At 44.0% G+C, this 21,936-nt stretch overlaps 1 protein-coding gene across 3 annotated transcripts in view; it reads left to right on the top strand.

Moving 5' to 3' along the window:
* LOC106607288 (zinc finger protein 385D) overlaps nt 1-21,936 on the top strand; it is a 181,643-nt gene extending 159,707 nt beyond the window's left edge. For 2 of the 3 annotated variants that reach the window (XM_014204101.3, XM_014204104.3), the window contains 6 exons: nt 5,135-5,366; nt 10,859-11,239; nt 13,146-13,339; nt 16,240-16,338; nt 16,904-16,993; nt 17,445-21,936. In XM_014204101.3, coding sequence (XP_014059576.1) covers nt 5,135-5,366; nt 10,859-11,239; nt 13,146-13,339; nt 16,240-16,338; nt 16,904-16,993; nt 17,445-17,672 — 1,224 coding nt within the window. In that variant the 3' untranslated portion in view covers nt 17,673-21,936. The remainder of the gene's footprint in view (nt 1-5,134; nt 5,367-10,858; nt 11,240-13,145; nt 13,340-16,239; nt 16,339-16,903; nt 16,994-17,444) is intronic. The other variant, XM_014204102.3, reaches the window with a different exon arrangement.

Here is a 21,936-nt window from a genome sequence, read left to right on the forward strand (position 1 = left end):
TATTCATTTGCTTTTCTGTATTCCTGGATATCTGAAGTGGTGTGTGTGCGCGGGTGCGTGTGTGTGTGTGAGTGTACTGCGGTAGGTTGTATTGGTGCGAGGGATTAGACAGCAGGGAAAGCTTCCGTTTATCAGCAAAGAGCAGAAACAATCACGAGCCCAGGCAGGAGCCAACATTCTCAACTCTTTTGATTTCTCCCATTCCTGCCACCTCACACACACACACACACACACACACACACACACACACACACACACACACACACACACACACACACACACACACACACACACACACACACAGTCACAGTCACATAAACAAACAACCAATGAAATGGAATGTCTTAAACACACAAACGCCTAAGAGTTGGGCAAAGGCTCATTTTTAAAAAATGAAAATAAACTCTCTTTCTCTTTCTCCCTGTCCCTCTCTCTCGCTCTCTCACTTACGCATACACACAGAGGAACACACAAATACTGTTTCACACACACACCCATCCTCTTGAGACTTGATCTTCAAAGAGGAGCAGAGACACAGAAGAGGGTGAGCTGAGGCTGAGGGGGAAAGGAAAGCAGAGCAGGCAGTGGCAGGCGTTCTCTCCAGGCTTCACACGGTAGAGCAAATCCCATTCCCATCCTCCCTCCGCACAGCGCCAGCTACAGTTGGAGAGAGGTGTCTGGTCTGGGGGTCCGAGGAGGGAGGGGGGATTAGAAGACAGGGGAGGGGCACTGAGCTTTAAACAGCCCATTATAGGGAGGAGGAAAACTTCCTCAGTCAAACTGTAAATAAACTTCAAATGGAAAATGAGGACATCTCTATATAAGTATTTATTTGCGGTATATTGTATAGTATTTATTATTAGATGTTGTTTATTAGCTCCACGTTCTGTAATGTTTATTTGAAATATAAAGAATATTCGTTGTGAACGTACATTCGATGTCGCACATTGACTAGTCAGATAGTGATCGAGACAGAGGCCTTATTTAGAGAACGTGTAATTAAAAATGTATTCAACTTCCATAGCGCTTTTCATTACAGAAAGCGTCTCAAAGCCTGCATTCATGTCTGGTAGTGTGACGTGACAGTCAGTGCCTTTAAAATGCTAAGTGCTCATGCTAATGTTCATTTCACACTCCCTGTGTCTCCCCGTCTCTCTCGTACTGTATGGCTCGGAGTTGGACTGCAGAACGGAGAACGTAACGGGGGCTGAAAGAGAGCAGAGCTGATTTGTCACAGCACAATAATCTCATAAGCATTTTCACGGCCGATCAGTCAGACGACATGGTGAAATATTATAGTCCAAGTAGTGTTTAAAGAAGTGTTGATGGCTGCCGTTGGTTTATTTATAGCCAGAGCTCCCGACACAGAACAGTAGGTACATCATTTGGTTTGTTAAGACTGTACACAGTGGACATATTTAACTACGTATAGCCAAAGACCACGGATCTGATCTGCCTTGGTTTTTACCCACGTAGCTTTGTTGTCATATGAGACGTCTGTCTGTGTGGTACCATGGCTATTAAGGTTATTATGGAGGCTGAGGCAGTTGAGAGAAGATGCAAAACCCAAAAGTAGCATCAGTGTGTTGTATTCATTCTAATGAGAAGGTCTCATTGTGTGAGAGAAGCCTAATTGAACAGGGTGAGTCACTTCCACGCTTCTCTCCAGCACTTAGGATTCCTTCATTGGCTTGCCCATCAAAGTAGAACGCACTCTTTCTCTTCATTCTAATTTCTTCCCCACAATTCATTTCAGGTCTATTTGCGGCTTGGGTTATTTTATGACTTATTTGCATTTATATGGCGAGATAGGAAATTCTTCGAATTCTAAAGAGGAGCTGGATTGAGAGACAGCTGTGAGTTCATCATTATGAGTTCATGACAGAGCAGAACAGTAAGAGTGAGGAATGCATTTACTTGATCAATTCTGAGCTAACTATTTGTCTTGCTGTTTGTGCAGTAGCCTTGATATTTCACAGTTACCATGGTTTCAGGCAATCAGCACCCAGGAGCAAAATTATTATAATTTTTTTTTTATCAGTTTGGTGCAATTTTCATAACTCTTAGTACAAAAGTTAATCAAAAAGTACAACACACAAAACGTTTCACTTTTTCGCCAAACTTAATCAGTGTTTCATCTAGAAATACATGTTTCACATTTCAATACATCTATATATAAAGTCATTTCACAATGCAATGCTCAAATAACTTTTGATATGATTCTCTTCTCTTTTGTAAAAATATATTTTACTATTACTTAATCCGTTTGGTAAACCTATAGATTTGACATGTATACTGGTTTGTCTGATACAGGTTTAGAGAACTACAATAGATAGTAAAAATGTATGTCTCTCAATGTCACGTCCTGACCAGTATTTAGGTATTATTTGTATTATATTTGGTCAGGGCGTGGCAGAGGTATGTTTGTTTTGTATGGTGTTTTTTTTTGTGTATGGTTTAGAGGGGTGTGTTATTTATGTGTTCCTGGGTTTTGGGTGTATGTTTCTGAATTAGTATGTTCTAGGTTAGTTTTCCTATGTGTAGGTTTGGGTGCTGGACTCTCAATTGGAGGCAGGTGTTTCTAGTTGCCTCTGATTGGGAGTCCTATATGTAGGTGTGTGTTTGGTTTGTCATTTGTGGGTAGTTATCTTTTGCATTGCTGTCTGTTCAGCATGTGAAACTGTCATCTGTCGTGTTTATAGTTTTTTTCGTGTACATCATATTTAAATAAAATGATGTGGAGCACGCAACCCGCTGCGTATTGGTCTGACAGTGATTTCGAGATATCCTCAGATGAATGTGACACTCAAGTAGAAACATAAATAGTATAATATATACTCGAATGTACTACTATGATGATGACTAATGATTTGACATCACGGTAAGTTAAAAAAAAAATCTGATCCAGTATTGACAAGATCAAGAGGAATACTGTTTGTAATGAATCAAATCAAAGATTATTGGTCGCGTGCACATATAAGCAGATGTTACAGCAGGTGCAGTGAAATGCTCGTGTTTCTAGCTCCTACAGTGCAGTAATACAATACCAATACGCAAATTATCCGCAAAGTCCAAAACAAGAAAGAAATGCATCCCCAGAATGAAGTTGCTCGGGTCTTTTTGACACTGGCTGACACAGTTCTGTAACACTCCAGTGGGAATCGAACCCACAACTCTGGTGTTGCTAGTGCCATGCTCTTACGAACTGAGCCATGTCCAGGAACACTACAATACATGTAAAAAAAATACATTACTGTAAAGTACAATACACGATTACAATACAGGTGGAGATGTATGATTGCCATCCGCCTAAGTGTACCACCCTCCTTCAGGGCATCGAAGAGGCATGCAATAACATCGATTCAGATTTCGATGAGAACCTATGGCCAAATGCTCAAGACAGTCTTCATGCATACTAGTGCCTGCTAAACATGATGTTTCTGACGTTTATTTCATTTGTTACATTGTGAAATATGTCTTTAATGATCACACCTTTTGATCACACATGGGATAGAAATTATGCAAGTGTATTGCCTAATGTGAAAACAGCGTAATGTACTGTAATTTACAGTACTATAGCATACTACATTCAAATAGCATTTTTTCTATTGGATTAACGGGTAGTTAAAATAACTAAATTGAGAAGATATCATTATGTTGTGTTCGGGTGATTTAAACTAATGTACTCATTATATTCCACAGTAAACTTCTATTTTGGATCAATGGCTGTGTGGTGAAAGATGTCTCCAAACAAAACGAATGCACAACGAAAGGTTTTGAATGTAAGACTGGATGTGTTAAAAGTGTTACCAGGTTGGGAGTTTTGTACTAAGAGTTTTAAATTCACCACATACTTGTGAAAATTGTACCGAACTGTATTCTTACAGCAATGAACATTAGTCTAGATGAAAGCTTGAACTACTGACACCAGTCCACCCAGTCCTAATGCAGTTTGTCAAAACAAACATCATTTGATGTATGGTGAGGTTCTGTTTGCGTGTTAGAGAGAGAGAAAGAACGCATGTGTCACTGTCTGTGGGGGGTATGTATGTGTTTGTGGGGGTGTGTAATGCTCGTTAGTCATTTATCCTTCTTTGTAGTCATCCATCCCTCCAACAAGGCTGAGTTGGTATTAGTCCAATACAGTTCTCAGCTTAATCTGTTTACATTTTTAATGAGAGATCTCTTTATCGATGCACCTGCTATTTCTATTTGCTTTGATAGCGGGGGATTTGCTCATGGATTGAGCCGGGTCATGAGAATGATTTAAAATGTGAAGGTAAAATGTGCTGCAGGGTGTGTATGTCCTTTTTGGACAATGTATGTGTGTGTTTTGAGTGTGTCTGAGAATGTGACAGAATGTGTGTGTTCTCTGTTGGGTGTGTGTGCAGTTCATTTGTGTATGCACATGTGTGTATAGTATGCTTGGTATGTAGTGTGTTGTGTTTGTGTGGTGCGTGCATGCTGTTTGCAGGGTCTGTCTCAGTGTGCCTATTTAGTATTCTGATTGTAGAGATGGGATCCTATCTCTTTTTGCACATTACACATGCAATTATACCTCTGGCCTCCCACTGTGCCAGTGCTCTTATCAGGTAGGAACAGACTCTCTCCTCCACACAGGCAGCAGTGTGTGTGTGTGTGTGTCAGGCCTGGGTTCAAATACGTATTTGAATATTTGTTATTTAAATAATTATTTTCTGTGTGTTTGAATATTTTCATGTAATGTGGCCCAAATCAACTACTTCTATTTAAAAGTATTTTCAAATAATGTTCTATAAATAGCCTATTACAAATGCCTGGGTTAAATGCATGGGAGTGTATTTGAGTCAGTGTATTGGAGTGTTTTCAAATACTTTCCAAGGGTATTTCCAAATACATTCCAATATTCAACTACTTGTCTTTTCAAATAAAAAATATCTAAATATTCACTTCCAAGTGTCTTTGAAAGTAACTGAAATGTCCTAAATAGTATTTGAACCCAGGTCTTGTGTGTAAAGATGAAAATGTAATCTCTATTTTTGCAGAGGTACTGTATATTTGAGTGTTTTAAAGTGCATGTCTTACAGCAATTTATGGATAAGTGCTACTGCTAACCTTCCTGTGGTGTTTCTGCTCTCTGTGGGGTCCCTTCCAGAACCAGGCAGAAGCGCACTATAAGGGGCATAAACATGCCCGGAAGCTGAAAGCCATGGAGGCCCAGAAGAATCGTCAGCGTCGACTTGGGGAAGCCACGTCCACAGGCAGGGAGAGAGACCGGGAACGAGACCGAGAACGGGACAGGGAGAGAGCTAAGACTGCTGCGACTGTTACACTTCCCACTGAGACCCTCCCCGCACTCATGGACACAGGCCCGATGGAGGCAACGAGTAAGTTAAGTGATAGTGAGAGGGAGAAAAGGGAAGAACAGAAACCTATCTATATTCACTCTCCTTTTTCTGTTGATGTTTTCTGCTTTTCCCCTTTGCTCACTTATCTTCCCTCATCCCTCTCTTTCCCCCTTTACTCTTCCCCATTCTACCTCTTATCCATCTACTCTCTATCCATCAATCTCCACCCCTAATCCCTCTTTCTTCCTTTCATCCGTCTTCTCTCCTCCCATTTCTCTCCGGTCCTCCCATCTTCCTCCTCCTCCATCCCTCTCCCTTCATCTCATCCCTTTCCCTCTCTCGTCTCTTCCGGTACTTTGTCATTATTATTTCTTGATGCTACCCTGCCCCCCCCCCCTCTCTCCCCCTCCCCCACCCTCCCTCCCTCCCTCCTTCTCTCTACTGTGTTATTTAATGTCTGCTCTTTAAAGTCTAACAACAGGAGGGCCTGTCCCACACATACCCATGTTCCTGATCACAGTGTATGAGAGGATTGGACGGCAGTGCCCCCAAACATCCAATCGTAACCCCCTGTGGTCCCCAGGCCCCTCCCCCTTACCCCCAACGTTCTCAATTTACTCTCCCTGCACCCTTCCCCTCTGTTTGCCCTGCTTGTAGAGAAAGGCCTGGCCCCTGTACAGGAGTTCCTAAAGAGTTCTGTGAAGTCAAGGAATGATCTGACTGCAGCACACTTATATAAGCTGTGTCCCAAATGGCAGCCTATTCTCTATGTAGTGCACTATTTTTGACTGGTCAAAAGTAGCACACCACACAGGGAATAGGGTGCTATTTGGGACGTAGGCGTACTGTTTGTGACATGAGAGAAATCCCCCACAATGGACCTGACTAGACTACGGATGAATCTCCTGAGTCTGGGACCAATACATGTAAATGTAGCTGTGCTCTTTTGATGAAGTCAGTAGAGAGCATCCATTACCCCATTACATGATTGATCCCATTTAGATTCAGAAGCCCTGTTTATCCATCTGTAGCGATGGGACTCGAGGATCTGTCTGCTAGACTAGTTTCCTCCTCTATCCTGTATATATCCCTCCTTCATCCATCCCTCCCTCCCTCCATCTATCCCTCCTGACTCTCTCTCTCTCTCTCTCTCTCTCTCTCTCTCTCTCTCTCTCTCTCTCTCTCTCTCTCTCTCTCTGAGAGGAGAAACTGGACAAAGGACTGGGAGCAAGATAACGCTCTCACTCATCAAATCTAATATAAATATTCTGTCATCGTAGAGCAAGGTCTGAAAGGGGGATGCAGTGGCGGGGACGAAAAGAGTAGAAAATGAGAGATAAGATGAAATTAATGAAAGGTAGAGAGAGAGATGGGGTAGAGGAGAGGGGGAACAAGAGAGGCGGTGGAAAGAGAAAGTAGATAAGCTGTGCCTATTTTTTTATGTTGTAAATCATTTTACAGTTCTGAGGCAATTTTGCAATGAGGTACGCTCTTTAATAAGCCACATTGTGTGATTGGCCTGATGTGAAATTGAAATGCAGCCAAGCGAGCCAGTGGCGGTGAGCTCTACAATGCCAAACTGTAATTGGAGAACACTCAAAATTAACACTGAAATTATCTCTGTCTGTCATCTAACTCAGCATGGCAGGTGCCAATCGGACCAAAATGCTCGTGTTGTCGCCCATTGAGAACCAATCAAGGGATAGATTCCATCATATCCACACTAGCCGACTTTACAGACATTGCCATTGGATGCACTGAGTCGCATTAGTAGAAATCCCATGCAGCTGTGTTACAAGTCAGAACACTGGCATGTGTCATGTAATCTACACCTCGATTAGGCTGATATAAACGATTATTATTTTGTTGAATGATTTTCCATTTGAAAGAGAGAGATCGGCATACTGGTGCCTAGAGACACTGGGCCCGGCATCGTCAATGACAACCATCAATCACCTCAGCGTTTGATTGACTCTTTTGTTGAAGCTGTCTCCAAGGGGAACAGGACTCAGACGCCTCTGTAATGATGAAATATAGTGTGGATTTCCCTTGAGGAAGTTGTCCATTTTCTTTAAGAGTGTCACGGACTAGTGATTCTAGACAAGCTGGTGTGTGTGTGTGTGTTTGTGTGGATTCCACACTGCTGGTTTAATGAACATGGTGGTGAGGTCTCACCACTGCTCCTGTAGTGAGTGAGCTTGTTTTAACAGTCTTGTAATCAGAATATTAATATAGCTACTAGCTCTATGACAACAGTCAGCTCTGTCATGTAGTCAATACCCTCTGACGCTACAGTTTACAGATGCAGTATTCAGATACTGCACGGTTTACAGTCTAAGCCCTACACACTGATTTAATTGGACTGTTCTGCCTTTCCATGGTCAAATAAGCGAGTGACTCGCAACAAGACATCGATTCTTTGCAAGAGAGGGATTTGTAGCCCTCCACTCCTCAGACAGTGTGGGGCTCTTCACTGCCAATACGCTGGCCTTAGAGCTGACAGCCAGCATTGGGGTGACAGTCACTTCAGTCAGTCAGTCAGGGAACGTTTGGAATGAGTGAGGAGGACACTGACTGACAAAAGGTGTTGCCCGAAGGGAATCCTTGTGCTTACCCAAAGATGCATCTGTGTCGTGCTACTCTGCAACATCACTGCCATGGCTGTTTTTCTTTTTAAGACATTTGAGGTCTAGGAAGTAAGGGTACTATTTGATTTTGAGTTGTTGGACGTTTCAAAGTCAAGCTGTATCATGTTTTACATTTATCTTTATAATGTGCACCAATGTGGGAAGAACTTACCAGAAGTTCCTACAGAGTTAGTCCTTATACAGTGCATTCAGAAAGTATTTATAGAGCCCCACAGTGGAGGTGTCTATGAAACCTAGTGGTCAAACAGGAAAATGGTTCCAATCGTTTTTCCACCATTCATTTTCCCATAGGGAATTTTAGAAACACTTAAAATAAGGGCTGTGTTTCGTGTAGGCTTACCCTGTCATGGCGTTTTGATAACCATATAAATCTCTCACAGACAACGGGACAACGCTTTGTATTCAGGACATAAAGTTAATTTCTATGCCACATGTTTTGCAGTTTTACTTTAGTGCCTTATTGCAAAAAGGATGCATGTTTTGGAATATTTTTATTCTGTACAGGCTTCCTTCTTTTCACTCTGTCATTTAGGTTAGTATTGTGGAGTAACTACAATTTTGTTGATCCATCCTCAGTTTTCTCCTATCACAGCCATTAAACTCTGTAACTGTTTTAATGTCACCATTGGATTCATGGTGAAATCTGAGTGGTTTCCTTCCTCTTCGGCAACTGAGTTAGGAAGGATACCTGTATCTTTGTAGTGACTGGGTGTATTGATACATCATCCAAAGTGTAGTTAATAATGTCACCATGCTCAAAGGGATATTCAATGTTTGCTTTTTTGTACCCATCTACCAGTAGGTGCCCTTTCCGAGGCATTGGAAAGGGACCTTACAGATAATTGTGGGGTACAGAGATTAGGTAGTCATTAAAAAATCATGTTAAACACTATTATTGCACAGAGTGAATCCATGCAACTTATTATGTGACTTGTTAAGCACATTTTTATTCCTGAGCTTATCTAGGCTTGTCATAACAAAGGGATTGAATACCAATTGACTCAAGACATTTTTACTTTTCATTTTTAATGAATTTGTAAACATTTCGAAAAGCACAATTCAACTGAGAAATGATGGGGTATTGTGACACAAAATCTAAATTTAATCCATTTTAAATTCAGGCTGTAACACAACAAAATGTGGAAAAAGTTAAGGGGTGTGAATACTTTCTGTAGGCACTGTAAGTGAACAGCGATACGATACCTTAAACATTTCTGCTCAGAATAAAACCCTTCATGAGTTTAAGGCGTCTGGCGTCTGAGGGACTAATTCCCACAAGCTTCTGTCCTCCTCTCTGGTCCTCCTGCTAAATCCATTGATCACTATCCCTCCCCTCCAGAGTCTTCTCAGGTGGCCCGATCTTTGTCTTTCACATAAGCCCAGGATCATACCAATCCCCTGCTCGAGGGGGGACCTGAATCTCCCAGGGGCCAGTCTCGCATTACATTACAGAGAGGAAGGATTGTCTAATCTCAGCCTTATAGGGTTCCTTCTCCTCCGGAAGGAGAACGATAAGGAAGAGCCCTTATCTCCATGATGAATTTACTCTGGGACTTGGAAAAGAAAATCAATGGGGCCAGTAGGATTGTGGAGGGTGTTTGAGAGGGTTCTTCAGTTCGGCTGGCGCCTATCCGAACTCGGCTAGCCGAACCAAACGAGTGTGCTCTTGTACTCTCTTAAAAGGCCTTCTCTTTAAAAATGAGAAATAACAGCAATAGTACTGTTTTTCCATTTTGAGATGCCATAGCCAGTATACACTTCCTCAAAATAGTCGGAATCAATCGAAGATATCTCAAGAAATATGTCATTAATTTTGAAATTTTTGCAGAAGAGGTCTTAGTCACGCAATTTTACATCTAACTAAGATGTTTGGTGCAGTATTTTTCAATGGAAATATGTGCATGAAAACGAGTCATTTCTCTTTGAATGACAACAAAGACTTTATTAAAGAATACCTACTGTTAAACAATCACAGATGAAGGTGTGCAGATTCCGGCTCCGAACTTCGGCTTGCCTCCACAAAAAAATTCTGTGGCTGAACAGCCGAAAAACCCCTCACCGGAGTCCAAAACGTCACAAAATGTCATCATAATGTGTGTGTGTGTGTGTGTGTGCGTGCGTGCGTGCGTGCGTGCGTGTGTGTGTGTGCGTGTGCGTGTGTAGTCGATGCATTTGTTTATATTGACTGAGCCTTAGGACCTTCAGTTGATATTTGAAGAGAGAGAGAGCGAGATAGCGAGAGAGAGACAGTGAGATTGAATCTACCCTGTGTTAGTCTAGTCTGTCCCTCGGGGTTAATAACAAAGGCTGATAGTATAGCTGAAATGCCACAAAGCTAACACCATGAAATGCATTGGTAAATGCTCATTCCATTGTACTGCCTTCAAACGCTTCACGGTCATTTGTAGATAAATGACTAAACAGAAAGGAGCAAATTCTCCACATTAGCCTCAAATGAGAACAACCATTATTTGATGTCACTTTTCACTCACAAATGTATTGCTTGCAATGCTGCTTTTACAATCTGTTTCCATAATCTATAAACACGTTCTGCAATATGAAGTGTTTGAAAGGCAGTACATTGGAATGAGCATTTACCAATGCATTTCATGTGTTAGCATTTCAGCTATACTATCAGCATTTGTTTTTAACCCAAAGGGACAGACTAGGTTAACACAGCTCTGTGTCTGAACATAATGTTTCCTGTGAGAGAATACAGTGGTATGTTAAGTGAAGAGGCATATGGGTCACTGAACGTCATACTGCAGTGATCAACTGTAGACCTCGGGGGCTTTGTTCAAGCACTGAGCTCTTCACTCTTCCCTTACCACCCAGTGTAATGTTCAGTGACTGACCACTGCCTCCTCTCCTTCCCCTCCCCAGATCTGCTGCCTGCTGACCTGGAGCGAGTGGTGAATTGTGAGGCTGTGAAGCAGGGCGAGAGCCCTGGCAGCAGCAGCTCTGTGATGCTGACTCCTGTATCTGAGGTGTCCTCCATGGAGCTGGCCACCCTGTCCCCCGGGCCCCAGGGAGAGGTGTCCCCCTCCTCCCAGGTCTCAGAGAGCGGAGCCTCAGACACCAGTGGCCCCGAGCACGGCCCAGAGGCCCCTGGAACAGCCCTGGAGTCAGGCAGTCAGCCGGACACCTCCAGAACAGAGGGGGGTGAGGAGGTCAAGGACCCTAAGAGGATCAAGCCACACCTCCACTGTCCCGTGTGCAAGGTCACGGTCAACTCTACATCCCAGCTGGAGGCACACAACAGTGGTACGAACACGACAGCCTCTGGTGTAGTACACCCCGCAGCCCCCTTAGATAGCATAGGAGCACATCATAAGCCATGATTTATTTATTTTTATTACAGGCTATTAACTTTAAAACTGAGAAGAAGAAAAATCTACAGAAAATGTGTAGAATAGCAGGAAATTAGCTATAAAACTGCAATTTTCTCTCTCTGCCCCAATGGTGTGTATATATATATATATATATATTGCTCAAAAAAATAAAGGGAACACTAAAATAACACATCCTAGATCTGAATGAATGAAATTATCTTATTAAATACTTTTTCCTTTACATAGTTGAATGTGCTGACAACAAAATCACACAAAAATAATCAATGGAAATCCAATTTATCAACCCATGGAGGTCTGGATTTGGAGTCACACTCAAAATTAAAGTGGAAAACCACTCTACAGGCTGATCCAACTTTGATGTAATGTCCTTAAAACAAGTCAAAATGAGGCTCAATAGTGTGTGTGGCCTCCACGTGCCTGTATGACCTCCCTACAACGCCTGGGCATGCTCCTGATGAGGTGGCGGATGGTCTCCTGAGGGATCTCCTCCCAGACCTGGACTAAAGCATCCGCCAACTCCTGGACAGTCTGTGGTGCAACGTGGCGTTGGTGGATGGAGCGAGACATGATGTCCCAGATGTGCTCAATTGGATTCAGGTCTGGGGAACGGGCAGGCCAGTCCATAGCATCAATGCCTTCCTCTTGCAGGAACTGCTGACACACTCCAGCCACATGAGGTCTAGCATTGTCTTGCATTAGGAGGAACCCAGGGCCAACCGCACCAGCATATGGTCTCACAAGGGGTCTGAGGATCTCATCTCGGTACCTAATGGCAGTCAGGCTACCTCTGGCGAGCACATGGAGGGCTGTGCGGCCCCCAAAGAAATGCCACCCCACACCATGACTGACCCACCGTCAAACCGGTCATGCTGGAGGATGTTGCAGGCAGCAGAACGTTCTCCACGGCGTCTCCAGACTCTGTCACGTCTGTCACGTGTGCTCAGTGTGAACCTGCTTCATCTGTGAAGAGCACAGGGCGCCAGTGTCGAATTTGCCAATCTTGGTGTTCTCTGGCAAATGCCAAACGTCCTGCACGGTGTTGGGCTGTAAGCACAACCCCCACCTGTGGACGTCGGGCCCTCATACCACCCTCATGGAATCTGTTTCTGACCGTTTGAGCAGACACATGCACATTTGTGGCCTGCTGGAGGTCATTTTGCAGGGCTCTGGCAGTGCTCCTCCTGCTCCTCCTTGCACAAAGTCGGAGGTAGCGGTCCTGCTGCTGGGTTGTTGCCCTCCTACGGCCTCCTCCACGTCTCCTGATGTACTGGCCTGTCTCCTGGTAGCGCCTCCATGTTCTGGACACTACGCTGACAGACACAGCAAACCTTCTTGCCACAGCTCGCATTGATGTGCCATCCTGGATGAACTGCACTACCTGAGCCACTTGTGTGGGTTGTAGACTCCGTCTCATGCTACCACTAGAGTGAAAGCACCGCCAGCATTCAAAAGTGACCAAAACATCAGCCAGGAGCATAAGAACTGAGAAGTGGTCTGTGGTCACCACCTGCCGAACCACTCCTTTATTGGGGGTGTCTTGCTAATTGCCTATAATTTCCACCTGTTGTCTATTCCATTTGCACAACAGCATGTGAAATGTATTGTCAATCAGTGTTTCTTCCTAAGTGGACAGTTTGATTTCACAGAAGTGTGATTGACTTGGAGTTACATTGTGTTGTTTAAATGTTCCCTTTATTTTTTTGAGCAGTGTATATTATATATATAACTTCAACTGTGTATATATATATATATATATATATACTGTACCTGCTCCAGAGTGTATCTGACATTCTCTTCCTCCCAATCCACTCCTCCAGGTACGAAGCACAAGCAGATGCTGGAGGGCCAGAGCGTCCAGCCGCGGCGCCGGGGGAAGGTGGCGGGGGCTGGGGGGCGCTCGGCGTGCAAGAGCAAGCGCCTGGGCACCAAGGGCAGCGTGGGGGTGCCCAGCAAGAACTTCCACTGCGAGGTGTGTGAGATCTATGTCAACTCGGAGACCCAGCTCAGCCAGGTGAGGAGGCTGGGGGTCGAGGGGATGGTGTCAGGGGAGGGCTGGGGGTTGCACAGGGTGTGGAGGGTTCAGAAGTGGGGAGAGAAGTGACACAGCCGGGGTATAATTTCGAATGTTCACTTCCTGAGTGGATCTGAGGTGATTGGACTGGACAAGATCTGGTTTCCTGTTCTCTCACAGTGAGGCCAGTGTGCCACTAGTCTATGTGGAGATCTGACACTGGGTCTCTTTCCACCTCCACTAAACGTGTCCTGACAGTGTTCTGAATCGATGGAGCTCAAAATGACCCGAAGTAAGCTGGAAAGAGTAGAAAATATTGTGAATGTAGCCATGGGGTATGGGAGATAGACAGGGAGAGCTATGACCCTCTGGGCCACTCAGGACTCCTGGCGCTGTTTGCGTGACATGAAAGGTGATAAGAGGAAAGAGAGGGGGTTGTGGGTAATATTGCACACCCTGAGAGGTGCTTGACCTAATAAGACTCTCATTCAAATGCCTCTGGTCCTGCAGTGTTTTTGGCTCTGTGTGGGGTATTTGGTTCTTTTAATTTATCCTTTATTTAACCAGAGAAGGTCACATTGACATTTAAATCTCTTTTTCAAGTGTATCCTGTCACATGACGAATACGTTTTTATTTGACACACACAGACAGACAGATGATATCACTCTACAATAGATGTTGAAGGGACAGACTATAGCACTACCTCTTCAAACAAACTTAACACTTGATTTCTTGGTTGGACTAATTATTTTCAGGGACTTTTTCCACCTTTTGTTACATTACAGCCTTATTTTAAAATTGTTTTTTTTAGCAAATGTATAAAAAAAAAAAACTCATATTACATTTACATAAGTATTCAGACCTTTTACTCAATACTTTGTTGAAGCACCTTTAGCAGTGATTACAGCCTAGAGTCGTCTTGGGTATGACGCTACAAGCTTGGAACACCAGTATTTGGGGAGTTTTTCCCATTCTTCTCTGCTGATCCTCTCAAGCTCTGTCAGGTTGGATGGGGAGCGTCAGTGCACAGATATTTTCAGGTCTCTCCAGAGATGTTCGATCGGGTTCAAGTCCGGGCTCTGGCTGAGCCCCTCAAGGACATTCAGAAACTTGTTCTGAAGCCACTCCTGCATTTCATCAGACCAGAGGATCTTGTTTCTCATAGTCAGAGTCCTTTTGGTGCCTTTTGGCAAACTCCAAGCTGGCTGTCATGTGCCTTTTACTGAGGAGTGGCTTCCGTCTGGCCACTCTATCATAAAGGCCTGATTGGTGTTCCTGCAGAGATGGTTGTCCTTCTAGAAGGTTCTTCCGTCTACACAGAGGAACTCTGGAGCTCTGTCAGAGTGACCATCGGGTTCTTGGTCACCTCCCTTACCAAGGCCCTTCTCCCCCGATTTTTTATAAATTAGCAAACATTTCTAAAAACCTGTTTTTGCATTGTCATTATGGGGTATTGTGTGTAGATTGATCATGGAAAAAAATATTTAATCCATTTTAGAATAAGGCTGTAGCGTAACAAAATGTGGAAAAAGGGAAGGGGTGTGAATACTTTCCGACTGGACTGTACCTATGACATCACTACCTCAGCCCTCCCACACAAGAGGTTAAAGGTAGCACAGGACTCATGATGTAATAACAAACGTATTAAATGCTCTTTGCACATGTTACAGTAGAAGGTTTACAATTCCTGAGGTGATGCTAGCAGTGGATATGTGTGTTTGAATTCACCTGGCACAGTGGTAGCGACTGCATTTTTATTACAATAAAGCCATTCTGAAAAAAGCATCGTATGAGCATTTTATATTTTTATGCTGTGATTGTTTTCCCACACTAAGCAGATGTATATCAGATGGTATGGTGATTGACTCAGAACTGTCTATTTGAGCCTGTAAGAGCTGTTAGCAGTATGTTAATGCAGGATATTGACGTGTTTATGGTGTGGTAATCTAGGCATATGGTTTTATTGAACCTCTTTTCTAGGCTGTTTCGGGTAATTGTTTCCCTGGTGATGTTTATTAAGTCGTTCATGTAATCGTATGATGGGATGGTTCTGGAAAGTTTTGCACCTCTCTCAGACTAGCTGGTCATGGAAAAGATACAGTATATATGGGCATGTGTAGCAACCTTGCCTACAGCAAGCCTTAATAGTGTATTCCAATGGCACTGTTAAAACCTCTGATGAACTAGCCAGTTGATAGTAGAACAGAGGAGAGAGAAATGGATGTGCTGTAGATGGAGGGAAGTAGTGGTTTTCTTTGTGGTTTTTGTGCCCTCTAAATATTGTACACTGAGTGTACAAAACCTTAAGAACGCCTGCTCTTTCCATGACATAGACTGACCAGGTGAAAGCTATGATCCCTTATTGATGTCACTCGTTAAATCCACTTCAATCAGTGTAGATGAAGGGGAGGAGACATGTTAAAAAATTATTTTTAAGCCTTGACACAATTGAGTATAGACTGTGTATGTGTGCCATTCAGAGGGTGAATGGGCAAGACAAAAGATTTAAGTGCTTTTGAACGGGGTATGGTAGTAGGTGCCAGGCGCACCGGTTTGAGTGTGTCAAGAACTTCAATGTTGCTGGGTTTTTCACGCTCAACAGTTTCCTGTGTGTATCAAGAATGGTCCACCACCCAAAGGACATCCAGCCAACTTGACATAACTGTGGGAAGCATTGGAGTCAAAATGGGCCAGCATCCCTGTGGAACGCTTTATACACATTCTAAAGTCCATGCCCTGGCAAATTGAGTCTGTTCTGAGGGCAAGGGGGGGCAGCTTAATATTAGGATGGTGTTCCTAATGTTTTCTTCACTCGGTGTAGATCAGGCATGGTCTACTAGATAAATCCAACAATATAAACTAGATTAGCAGACTAATGTTTCTCCTCTGATCTCCTCAGCACATGAACAGCAGGAGACACAAGGACCGTCTGGCAGGAAAGCCCCCCAAACCCAAGTTTAGCCCCCACAACAAGAGCCAGCCCACCTCCAGCTTATCGGTGAGACACGACACACACGCACACACACACACACACACAAACACACGCTCCATTGCATGAGGTTGGAGGTTAATTAAAGTTTGAGACCCATACATTTGGAAAATCCTCGTAGAAAATAATGGCCAATAATGTTCAATCTCTGAATAAAATGTATGTTTATCTCCTGAATTGACTGAACTTTAATGAAATTGTTCCCATCCCTGACACACACACACACGCACCTTATTGCTCCTTCCTAGGTGGTTGTCTCTCCAGTGAAGCAGCATGCCTGCCTGTGTGCCTGTGCTGTCAGAGAGTTTAAGGACATTGCTTTGTGGTAGTGAATGGGTCCCATGTTCCTGAGACATCCAAGGCTGAAATAACCCCAGCACTACCCCTACTGACAAAGCCCGCAGCCTGAATCAGCACTCTGTATTAATCACGTTTGTGCTCCTGTCATGTGCGCACCTCCCCTCAAACCTCTCCTTCTCCCCATCTCCTCCGCTCCACCCCACCTTCACATCGCTATTTCTCCCTCCTCTGCATCTCCTCCCCCTCTTCGTCTTCCCATCCTCCCCCCCTGCAGAATGTGAGATGGGCTGGCTATGCAGGCGGGGCCGTGTCTGCCATGAAGAAAATGTTCAGCCAGTACAACCTCACCTCTCTCTCTACTCAGGTGAGTGGCAGGGCCCAGGGCAGGCAGGGACAGGGGAGAAGTGGGCTGTCAGGGCTACAGCTGGCTTAACCACTGGAACTGGCTGGGTGCAGGGGATTGAACAGCACCAGAAACGAATGCTCTAATGTAAACCGTATAAAGGGTTTGGAGTTTAAGCATGTCTGTGGTTGTTGTCTTTTGTTCTTTTGTCTTGACTGTGTGAGAGTGTTCCTAAGGCAAGTCCCCTAGAGGGACGGGTAGTTGTGGTGAGGGAAAGGATATTAGTATGGAGAAATGTACGCGCATGTTAATCCAAGGTAACGATGTGTGCTAAAAGAGCAATGTTCCCTGTTTGCTGAGCAAACGTGTGCTCTACTTTGAGTAAATATGTGCGCTTCAAGAAATGACATGCGCTCTCCGTCTCTGCTCTCTACCTTCCTTCCCTCCTTCGCTCTCTCCTCCTCTCCTTCAGACCAAACTGGCCTTCCAGAAGCAGCTGACCAAGAGCCTGACCACTGGCTTCCTGCCTAGCCCCCTCACCCAGCCCACCTTGTGCACCATGGCAACCAATCCTCTGGCTCTGCGCCACCCGGCGGGCACCACCTTCTTTCAGACGCCCTTCCTGAGCCCCACCTTGTTTCGGCCCGCCCCGGGGCCCCTGAGGGCCACGCACCCCTCCATCATCTTCTCCCCTTATTAATGACACAGTACAGCCCCCCGTCCCTCTGTCCCCCTCTACCAACCCTCTTGCCCTGCCTCCATTACTGTGACCTACATGACGAGGGCCACGCCACGCACAAACTATGCAGACCACAGGAGCCAGGATGGAGAGAACGAGGCTAACAACTGCTCCTGTCATGGAGGACACACCCCCAAGGACAAAGCCCCGCCTCTTCTCCACCACGCCCCATCTGTCTGCTCCTTCTCCTGTGGTTGGTGGCCTGAGGAACAGGACACACCTCTAGGGACAGACTGGTGCAGCCAGGAGGCCTCTCTCTTACACAGCCATTTCATGGGTCGATTTGGTTTGGATTCTTAATATTATTGTGTAATTTATTAGAGAACAAAAATAGATGTATCTGTTTAGTGTGATTGCCACAAATAAGGCCCCTTTACGTCATGCTACTACTCAGAACATTGTTTCTATTATTGGTTGGCTTGCTTTTTGTTGTTGTGGGTCGATATAGGGGAGGTGAGGTGAGCCCAATGCTCTCTGAGCTTGTGACTGTCTTCAGCCATATGTGGAGCTGCAGATCTGCAGGCCTACGGACCCAAGTCTATGAGTGGGATCTGTCAGAATTATATGAACTCATATTTTTCCACCAAGCCCCTCTCTCCCAAACCCTGTTACTGGGCTCTTGTCATTGGAACCCAGAGCTCTGAATTGATGTGCAGAATAGATGCTGAAGCCCTTTCTCTCTCTCCCTCTCTCTCTCTTTCTCTCACTCTCTTTGAGTCACAGCCCAACATGGCCTTTCATAATTCATTTTTTACCCTGCATCCCCAGAATTAAGCACTCATTAAGGTTCTGAAAAGGTCAGCTTGTCAACTTGATTTTGTCTCAAGTTGCAGATCTGCCTCATTAAAGATCTTTGCTCCGTAGCAGCGCTGGTGCATTGGTTCTGACTGTCTCTATTTCTCCCGTTGCGGAACGGGCAGCACAAAATAATTTTTAAAAGCCTGGCTGTCTTATATTGTAATCTGCCATGGTTCCCTGTATCCCAGTGATTTTAGTGTTTGATCCCCCAATTGTACTCCCTGAGCCATAGTCCTTAATTTTCTCTTGAGCTATCTCAGCTGGAGCTGGTGGGTAGCAGTGAATGACAATTTCCCCTTGCTCAAAAAAAACAAACACTAAGGGGTGGAAATTACTTGATGGGTTTACAATCCTCAATTAAAGGTTTCCACTGTGCAGAGAGATGTGTGGATGATGAGGGGTGTGAGAACACATTTCCCAGATCACTGATTGGATCATCAGGAATGAAGGGGGGAAAAAAACAAAGCACAGTGCCATGGCAACCACATTAAAAGCACCTTAAACATATTTACTTATGAAAGCAATGAAAATATGTTCTAGTTTTTTGTTGTTATTCCTGGTGTGATTTTTCATAAACTCGTGCCAGTTTGATTTAGCATTTTTCAATCACACAAACAATCAACTTATAACGATTCAATTTTATTGTTGTTGTTATCCATGAGACGGGTCTGAATCTAAATCTCAGATCTAGTTACATTTTTAAAGCAATACGTTCAATCAATGTGTCTATGTTTAGAACGGTTATACAGTAAGAGAATATAGGATGTGAGGAGGTGGCTTTATCTGATTCTGAACAATGTATCTGTACCCCTACAGAGATGCTCTACAGCCTACCGTACTGTATTTGAAAGGCAAATTCCAAGTGGCCAGTGCTAAAAGTCATTTGAACTGATGGGTTGTTGTGATGCGATTTTCCTTGATGGTCAATCTCATTCTCATGTTGTGACTGTGTGTTGAGCTAAGCTATAAATAGCAGCTCTCATACTGTGGGATGGATGCTTCGGCCCTCTCTCTGTGTTGACGTTGCTGGGCTTTCACCTTACAGAGGAGCAGGACACAGCTATTATATGGATTACACAGAACAGCCAGTGTTATTGATGTCTCAAGTGCAGTAGAACACATCATATTCCCATACCCCTCTCTCCTAAACAAGTAGACCCACCTTGAAACAGACACTCAATAGCCCCCACCAGACCCGACCCAATACTTGGGGCTCCTGATTTATCCCAACACCAACTCTCTTTGCTGGTTTATTACCAAACCCAACACTTACACCCAACCAGTCTACTTTAGCAACAGCAAAATGGGGAAAATTCTATGCAGTTTTGTTGTTCCCTTCAGTTCAGTCAGTGCAATAGTATTTCCATGTGTGTGACGCAGCAGCGCCACCTGCAGTGAAGACCATGTTATTGCCCATCTAGATCAAACCCAGCACTGTCTCTCCTCCATCTTTTTAAATCTCTTTGATTCTGTACATGTTTCTGAGGCCTTTGTCTTTGGGAATATGAAACCAAGCCATCAGGTCTCTTTGCCATACCAATGTGATTCTCTCCAGTCACAGTAAGTTACTCAGTGAACCAGCCAGCCTATTGATCTCCAGTGTTCTGTCTGTCTGTCTGAATGTCTGTCTATCATTACATGGGAACTCTATGGTATTCAGACGTTTAAGGACATTTGTAATAAATAAATGCATATAGAGAAGGCAAATGATCTATGTAGAAAATATAGTAAATATAGACATTTTATCAAAGTTGCTATTGTTATCTTTATCTTGATGAAATACTATCTTAGCTGAGGGTAGAATGTTGATGTAGGCTACAGCAGACACACGCTGTACATGGAAAGGAGAAATACTTTGCTTGTTTTGTTCTGTTTGTTTCATTTACATGGTTTTACTGTACTTGTTTTTTAACCTACAAAAGAGACAAATGTTGAATCGAAAAATGGTTGAGTGATTTTTTTTCCCCTTCTTGTTCAAAGTTGAACTGAATTATGGAGTTGAATTATTAACGCCACACAGTAGATGTGGAACAAAAAAATGCCTTTCAGATATATCCCAAGAGTGTCAACCGCTGGTCAGTTTCCGGCTTTCTCAGGGCTTACAGTTTCAGCTACATCAATACCATACAATCATCCGCACAATCAGAGCCTCTCAAAACGTCATCACTGTGGAGACGGGTCATACACTGTACTTGTGGATGACGTGAAATAATAGCCATATAGAACAGGATTGAAGAAGTTTTGACGTAAGATGTCCACACACGGAATATGACGATCATACAGGAGGACATTGTGGTGTGTCCGTGTTTCTCTTTTTCACTCCTCCGTCCCTGTGCACAGCCAAGGGAACCACGGACAGTAGACCAGCCCAGATACAGAGCTCAGTCCTGGGTATGATAAGGGCTCTGTCCCCTTATTATAGAAAGAGACAACATGGATTAAACAAAGCACTCTGATCACATTCTCTTCAATTGCAGTGTGGTGAAATGTCACTTATCTATCAGTCTACCAGTGACCAATTTCTTTCAATAAAAGAACATGTGCTGTATGTAATGGCAGGCTATGAAACTACAAGGCAGCCATGTTGACTGAGGCTACTGCCGGTGAGGTGGGAGGAGCTGGCGTTTCTCAAAACAGAGTTTCCTGGTATAGGATCTGCATATCACTGACGTCAAAGCACAGCTCTCATTTCCCCCTATTTTAGAAATTAGTCTTCACAGCAGGCATTCAACACTGCAAAGATAATCGCATGAAGGCGAATGGAGAAAGGTGTCTAACCCCATCCGAGTCCTGCCTCATTAGCCCTGTTTATACCTGGTTCCAACCTGCTGCCTTTGTCCTGATCTTGTTCACGTTCTGATTGTGCCCACATTTTTAGACAAGTGTAGACAATTAAAAGACGCATTGTGATCAGATCTTATACGTGTAAACAGACATGATCGGGTCAAGATCAGGACAAGATCAGGACGAAGGTCGCATGTTAACAGCAGGTATAAACAGGGCTATTGACACAGAAAAGAGTGGCATGCTGAGGATCAACAGTCTGGATGATAATCTGGATTATCTGCACAATATTCACACCCAGATGGTTTCAGTGGGCATAACATCATACTCTGGACAGGCTCCAGCTAATGGAGAGAGATTAGGTTCTGAACAATATCATGGAATGGTACTGGATTCTGGACCACCAACACAGCTCAGCTCAGCGCTGTTCTTCACAGCTTTTCTCTGTCCTTCGTGTACAAAGCGGGTCCTGTGTCATGTGCTCTTGTTGTCTGAACTGAAGCCAGAGTCAGTCTCTTGCCATAATGACGCCAATCATCAAAGGCGCGTCTGTCTGGAGAATCTTCTGGACTGTAATGAACTGTAACAAGCATACCATAATGATGTGAATTTAATTAAATCAGCTATTCATTTGTTAGCTTCA

This window comes from Salmo salar, chromosome 06 (assembly GCF_965601325.2).
Source record: "Salmo salar chromosome 06, fSalSal1, whole genome shotgun sequence".
Taxonomy (NCBI): Eukaryota; Metazoa; Chordata; class Actinopteri; order Salmoniformes; family Salmonidae; genus Salmo; species Salmo salar.